This window comes from Camelina sativa, chromosome 11 (genome assembly GCF_030686135.1).
Source record: "Camelina sativa cultivar CO46 ecotype springtype chromosome 11, ASM3068613v1".
NCBI lineage: Eukaryota > Viridiplantae > Streptophyta > Magnoliopsida > Brassicales > Brassicaceae > Camelina > Camelina sativa.
The window spans coordinates 15910213-15917994 of NC_141890.1; the positions used below are offsets into that span (position 1 = coordinate 15910213).

Genomic DNA, 7782 nt, shown 5'->3' on the forward strand with positions numbered 1-7782 from the left:
ACCAGCCCATCCGTTAACCAAATTGACACACCTAAATTTCGGATCACACATGGATATACGAGACACATCCATATGCTCTGCAGCTGCGATTGCATGGATGCATGGTATTTTCTCGTGGTCGAAACGACGACATGTGCAATGATATATCATGGTTTTTACGGTTTTTAACCATGATATAAGTGTGCTTTTTGAGTCTTTTGATTTGTTTCTAGGTTGTTTTTGAGTCTTTACAGGTTTTCTAGGATTTTGGCACGGATGGAGCAATGTGGAGCAATTTGAATCATTTTGGAGCATCATTTAAGAGGAAACAAGACTTGGAGCCGATGAAGAGTGATGGTGTCGATCGATACCACTTACTGAGCATCAATCGACACCCCTGTTTAACCGACGAGAGAACAAGAATTGGAAGATTTACAAATTTGCCCAAAGTCTTCTACAATTGCAACACAAGTCCCTGACATGTTTTAGGACATATATATAGTATTTTTAGGTTTTAAAAAACCTTAAGTTATTTTCTAGCAGTTTTTGATAGAAATATTATTGAGAGCCTTTGGGAGAGAAGAATTTGAATTCTTTGTAGAGAGAAGATTTCTAAACTCCTTCTTTTACTTTTCAATATATATTGCATGTTATTCAAAATTATGATTTGTGTTTCATTGAATATGTCTGAGTAATTTGCTTGTTAGGTTTAGGGTTTTTCATAGGGTTTTTATGATTTATTAGATTTGAGATTTTTAGGGTTCTTAATCTTTTATGATCTTCATCCTTGGTTGTTCTTCACAATAATTCTTGATTGATCACCTTGAATTATAATCTTATGGAAATAAATTGATATGAGAATATAATTGTTTTCCTGATTAAACCATTGATGAGCAAAATTATTCCTTACAAAGAGATTTGAATTAATGATTTTGTGAACTGATTTATAACTTGGAATTTTACAAAGAGATTTTGATTTTCTTGTTTTAAATTTAGATAATAATTGTAGTGAGAACTGATTTATTTTACCAAAAGTTTAGAATTCTAGATCTGATGTTTATTGCTTGAACCTTAATTATCTTATTGATTTCATATTTCATAATTTCCTGAGAAATTCCCTAGGCTTAACTCTTTGATTTTCTGAATTCACAACACTTTTATTTAAATATTTGCATTGCTTTTTCAATAATTAATTAACTTGTTTAGCATAATAACAAAACTCTGTAATCTATTGTGTTTGATCTTGAATCTCTGTGGATTCAACCTCTAAGTACTACATTGATCTCTTGTTTGAGAGAGTAGCTCTAGGGATTAATTTGAGCTTATCATGCAACTTTTTATTTCTAAATTTACAACATGCAAAGATGATCCATATTTCACTTGCACACGTACAACATCAATCGTTTGTACCTCCATAAGTCTTGCTGCGGTGACACGGTCCTAGTAGGGAGTAGAACAAAAAAAAACGTTTTAGGCTGAGTTATGAAAACAATTACGGCTGAGTTATTGAAACAACAATGGCTGAGTAATGAAAACTATAATGGTTATGGCTGAGATAAGGAAACAATCACGACTGAGATATGGTAACTGTTATGGCTGAGTTATTAATATTGACGACTGACTTATGTAAACTTTCCTGTAACAGTTTCTCAACACCTCGAGTGAGCGTTTTTAGCTGCGATTTCGCATCCTATCTCCGTTCTGAAAACCATATGGTCATCATATCCCGTATCGATTCTAGAAGTCGAACTATGGGAAGACTTCTAGCATTTGACAGTGCATGGTTCATTGATTATGCAATATTCGTTGTCATTAAATTGTACCTTTCACCCGGGAAATGAACACGCGCCCACATTCGGACACCAGCTCGTTTGAGGTATCCATGTAGTTCGGGATGACGTGCTCCAATCTCATTGAAAGCCTCATTAAAATCAGTTAGCCTAAAACACCTTGCCGCTTTTTTCACCAAAGGGAACAAATGTTTTCCTTTGAACTTCACCAAGATGTACTTATACAAATGGTAAGTGCAAATTCCACGCGAAGCCAACAGATACACTTGACCAATGTCTATCGGAGATTATCGCATGATCCTTTTCGTCTGGAATGGCAACTTTGAGTTGTGTAAAGAACCAACGCCAAGACTCATCATTTTCAGTGTCAACAACAGCGAAAGCTAATGGGAAAATTTGAAAGTTACCATCCTGAGCTAGGGCTGTTAGAAGCGTCCCTTTGTAACTACCATGGAGAAACGTTCCGTCGACAACAACAACTTTGCGCATGAAAGCAAACCCAGCAATACTCGCACCAAAAGCAATAAAAACATATTTGAATCTATCTTCATCACCTATTTGAAGACGCGTGACTGTACCCGGATTTTCCCTTTTTAACTTGTATATGTAAGAAGGCAACTCGCTAAAACTTTCCTCAGGAGTTCCCTGATCGATCTGCCTTGCATTCAGCAGCGTTTGATATGCGTTCTAATAACCCATCTGTTGACACCAACAAATTAATAAATCAGCCATAATATATATATATAACTCAGCCGATACATTCAAATAAGTAAGCCGTAAATAATCAATAAATGAGCCGTAAAATGTAAATAACTCAGCCTATACATACCTATAACTCAGCCATAATTATCAATAAGTCAGTCGAAACATAGTAATTACCTTTAGACTAAATTGCTTATTGAAAATGACTACGACACTTTTAGGTTTAACATCCGGACCAATATCACCAAGATAGTCCCTGTAAAGACCTGCCAATACATCAACTGTTGATTGGCGGCATCTAGTAGAACGTTCCGTCACAGAACATGTGTGTTCCGAATCGTATACACGAACATGAAAATCCGGGTCATCCCCTTGTACAGATGCACAAACTCTCCAAAGACATCCTTTAACCCAACACCTAAAAACCACTTGTTTCCGATTTGAGGTTGGTACATTAAAATCAAATCCATCCCTAACCGAAATAAGTTTCATGTGATTCCTGAACTCCTTTTTGCTCCTGTATCGTTGTCCTACAACAATTTTTAGCGTTGAGACTTCCAACCTAATAGCCTCTGAATTCATCTTTGATCCGACAAAGTTATCATCTTTATGAGCTTTCTTCTGAGGAGGCAGAGTAGGTGGGTCTTCCTCTTTACTCTGAGGCTAGCCAAATACAGAAAACTTCTCGTCATCAGATGACTCATCATCGGAGTCGTCGAAAACATCAAATCGGGTTGAAAATTCATCGTCTTCTTCTTCGTCAGATGCTACTTCGACAGCTTCATCTTCGTTTTCTTTGTCAACGATCTTACCTTAATCAAAACAAGTGCCTTCAAATCCCCCACCGTACACTTCGTATGTAGATTCTTCTTTCGAGTCTCTGTTTGGCCGAATCATACTTTCTCTAGCTCCACTAGTTTCTGTAGACTCGTTCGCCGAAAACTCTACACATAGACGTAGTTGATCGGTTTTCCATAGCCCCAAAAAACATTGCAACTGTCGATCATTGGAGACAAAAACTGGTGGAGTATCATGCGCCATATGTTTCATTGCCATGTTCGAGAACATGTAGCTCAGCTTTAGCTCATGGCTAAAAGCATCCAATCCGTAGTCTTCAAGAACAAGCTCCATAAGCTTGTCATGTGTTGTGCCTCCATCTATCTGCACAACTATACACCCTTTATCGTCGGTGTTAAATACATATCTTTGTGTCTTTATCCAATTACAGACACAACTAGTACTGGAACTGGATCCATGAAGGATAATGAAGAACAAGGTGAAGAAGAAGTAGAAGAACAAGGTGAAGAAGAAAGTGAAGAAGAAGTAGAAGAACAAGTAGAATAAGAAGGTAAATAGTTCACTTATTAACCAGTTGAAGGACAAGAGTCAAACGACGTTTCGTATTTCCGGAGAAAAAAGATGATGACATGGATGCTGCGTCCAACGTGGCAAGTCAGCCATCAAACAATTAATAACTCAGCCTAAATAAAATTCAGCCACAACATGAAAAAACATTACAGTAATTAAAAAGCAAAAAAAATTGCTGCCAAATCCAGCCGCTTCATTAACTGAAAATATGTAACTCAGCCGTATTGTTTGGTAAGTCAGCCGTAACTGAATAACATTATAGTAATTAATATTTTGCTAATAAGTCAGCCGTCAAATGGCTGAGGTGCACGATAAGTTAGCCTATCACGGCTGAGTTATAGTTTTTTTACCATAACTCAGCCGTAACAACATCTCATAAGTCAGCCGTCCACTCTTACTCAAATGTTTTTCCGATAACTCAGCTGCAACATACCTATAACTCAGCCGCAACATACTCTGTAACGCGTTACGGCTGAGTTATGGTTACACGTCAGCGATTTCTGACGTGGCGTCTGACGTAGCAATGACATTTTTGTAATTACGTTTTTTTTGGTAACATAAAACAAGGGCACACTAGATATTTTGAAAATACCTGAAATATTCAATAATAAATTTTTTTTTTTGTAAATTATGGTAATATTACCTAAAATGAATAACATTTGAGTAATTCACCCTATCTTATATCATCATATTATCATGTTAATTTTTAAAATAAATTTTATAATTTTGCTTTGACATGTCTATTTATCTTGTTTTCTTCTTCAAATTTTAAAATGATCATTCTTATGTTACTAACTCATTCACCTATGAACGTTCTTATTTCAAAACCTAATTCATAAAATATAAAATATTCGCAACTGACATCAAATATTTTAAGGAAAAAACATAAAACATGGAAACAAACTCATACATTATCAATGACATTTATCATATCCATAATTTCTGTGCTCTACTCGTGAATTTATGAACAACCAAACCAATGCTCTCCTTTACTTCTCTTGGAAGATATTGAGACTATTCTGTACAATATATACTTAATTTTAGTTTTTTTTTTTTTTTTTTTTTTTTTGTCGTCTATAAATCCCAAAAAAACAAATCGTCTGATCAAAACAACAAGGAAACACAGGGGGAAAATAAAAGCATAACTCAATACTTGATAGCGAGGCTGCAAGAGCCCGCCAAGTATTAAGTCTGCAAACAGAAAGAAGGGAGCAACACATCAACCAAAGTTACTGCTCATCATTCAGAAGGATGTCCTGGAGCCACGATGGTCCACCTAAGGCCATATACGATTGCAATCGCCCATCCCTTGTCACGCTCCTCTCTATAGAACGGGCCACCTTATTTGCTGTTGCTGAGATTTGTCTACACTCCCAAAAACTCATACTGTCTAGGCAACCATATATTTCTCACAGAAGAAAACAGTGTCGTGGCCAATCTTGTGGTTGATTAATGGCATGTACCACCATCGCGCAATCAACCTCAATAATCACCTGCTCCACATGCATAATCTGGAGGGCTTCGATCATCCACTTGAAAACCTGCAGACCCGCGTGTACTAGCGTCGTAGCCTGATTAAGTGCATCACGAGCATGATACCTCACCCGACCGTATTCATCTCTAAGAATCCAGCTTCCTCCTACCCGCGAGAAACCTTGACTCCACGAGACACCCACATTACATTTCAGGACTCCGGGGGGAGGTTTAGTCCAATGTGTTTCCAGCCCTGAAGTCTTTTTATTCCACACATCCTCTACCCTTGCCCCAGCTATTTGTGCTTCCCGCCATAGGTTTGCTTCTTGGTAAACTCTCATGACCAGTTCTCGAACATTACCTTGATTTCCTTGAAATGTCAGATTGTTCCTATATTTCCAGATTTCCCATAGCAACCAAGGAATAGCAAGCCTCGTTTCTTCAGGAACCACATCATTGCTCATCACCCCTGCTAAAAAGTCCCAGTTCTGTTCCACGTCCGTTTCAGAAAAGCCTGCTTGAGGGACTGGAATGTTAGCTACTGCAAATGCGTGCCTAGCAACTTGACAACCAAAAATTGTGTGAGCAATAGTTTCCGGAGAAGCGCCACAAACCATACACCGCAAATCAACATTAAGCCCGCGCGAGGCTAATCTCCCTGCTACTGCGAGAGCTCCAGAAAGCATTCTCCATAGAAAGGTTTTTATTTTCGGTCACGTGCTCAGCTTCCATACACTCTCCTTACGCAAGTTTGACTGCTTAAGCACGTCAGAAGGGGTCTCATAACGTGATATGAGAGACTGTGCCAGCCAATATCCACTTTTCGCTGAGTATGCATCCGACTTTGTATAAGACCAGATGGAGCGATCAGCTTGGGATGCAGAACATTTCATCTCCAATATCATCTTAGCGTCCAAAGGAGGGAAGAGATCTTTCACCATGTCTACACGCCAGAGACCAGTTTGCTGATCCTTCAGCTGGGCTACTTTCAGACCCACATCAAAAAATATTTGTGCACGATACGGAGCTCTAGGGTGCTGGTCCTGTATCCATTTGTCCAGCCACACCAATGTGTCTTTCCCATCTCCTATAACCTTAACGAGCCCTTGCTTTAGCAGTTCCCATCCATGTAAGATGCTCCTCCAAGCATAAGAAGGTCTTGAGCCAGAGCCACATTCAAGTATGGTAGTGTATCAAAAATATCTACTTTTAAAGAACCTCGCAATAAGAGAGTTTGGGTTATTGAGCATGCGCCATGATTGCTTCGCCAACAAGGCCTGGTTAAAATCTGCGATATCTTTAAAACCCAATCCCCCTTCAGATTTCGATTTGCATATCTTTTTCCGCGCCACCCAAGCGATCTTTCTTTGTCCCTCACAATTACCCCACCAAAACTCAGTCATGGCGCTTGTAAGTTTTCTGCAGAGGTTCTAGCTCAGCTGAAAGCAGGACATAGCGTACACTGGCAGTGCCATGGCCACTGATTTGAAAAAAACCTCCTTCCCTCCCATAGAGAGGGATTTAGCATACCAACCATGTAGGCGTTTCTTTAACTTGTTACCAATGAAAGTAAGCAGAGCTTGTTTGGAGCCACTGAAGCACTCCGGCAGTCCCAAGTAAGAACCTATTCCACCCTCTGTCGTGATTCCTAACTTTTCCTTGACCATGGTCTTCCTCTGCTCAGTGGCCTTGGACCCGAAAGTAATAGCAGATTTTGAGAAATTTATTTGCTGCCCTGACGCTCGTCCATAGATATTTAGACAGTGCAGGAGTTCGTCACATTCATTCTGATCTGCTTTGCTGATGAACAAGCTGTCGTCCGCAAACAAAAGATGTTGTATAGTTGGACATGAGTCGTTAAAGCTAAACCCTTGTAAGCCGGCCTTGCATCTGTTTTTGTTCCAGCACATGTATCAACGCTTCTGCACATAGGATGAAGAGGAAAGGTGATAAGGGGTCACCTTGTCTGATCCCGCGGTTTGGAGCAATGAAACCGTGAGCACTTCCATTAATGAGAACTGAATAAGACACCGAACGTACACATGAAATCACCCATTGTATCCATTTAGCATCAAAACCCATTCTTATAAACAAAGCTTCCAAGAAGTCCCATTCAACTCGATCATATGCTTTAGACATGTCTGTCTTGATCGCTATAAACTCTTCATTAAACTTCCCATTTGTTCGTAAGGCATGTACTATCTCGTGGGCTATCAGTATGTTGTCTAAAATCAGTCTCCCTGACACGAAAGCTCCTTGAGTCTCTGACACTAACTTCGATAGACAGCATTTCAGCCTTGAGCAGAGAATGTTAGAAACGATCTTGTATAGGACTGAGCACAAACTGATTGGACGCATGTTCATCATGGTATTGGCATTCGTCGTCTTTGGTATCAAGCAGATCTGAGTATTGTTCCATTCCGCCGGCAGCGTTCCGGAGTTAAAGAAACCTTGAACTTTAGTTATAATA

At 39.1% G+C, this 7782-nt stretch overlaps 1 protein-coding gene across 1 annotated transcript; it reads right to left on the reverse strand.

Moving 5' to 3' along the window:
- Positions 1 to 5248: 5248 nt before the first annotated feature.
- LOC147934055 (uncharacterized) lies at positions 5249 to 5998 on the reverse strand. The gene has a single exon (XM_087472451.1). It carries the CDS (start codon positions 5996 to 5998, stop codon positions 5249 to 5251), a length of 750 nt encoding a protein of 249 aa, XP_087328577.1.
- Between the last annotated feature and the right edge of the window lie 1784 nt (positions 5999 to 7782).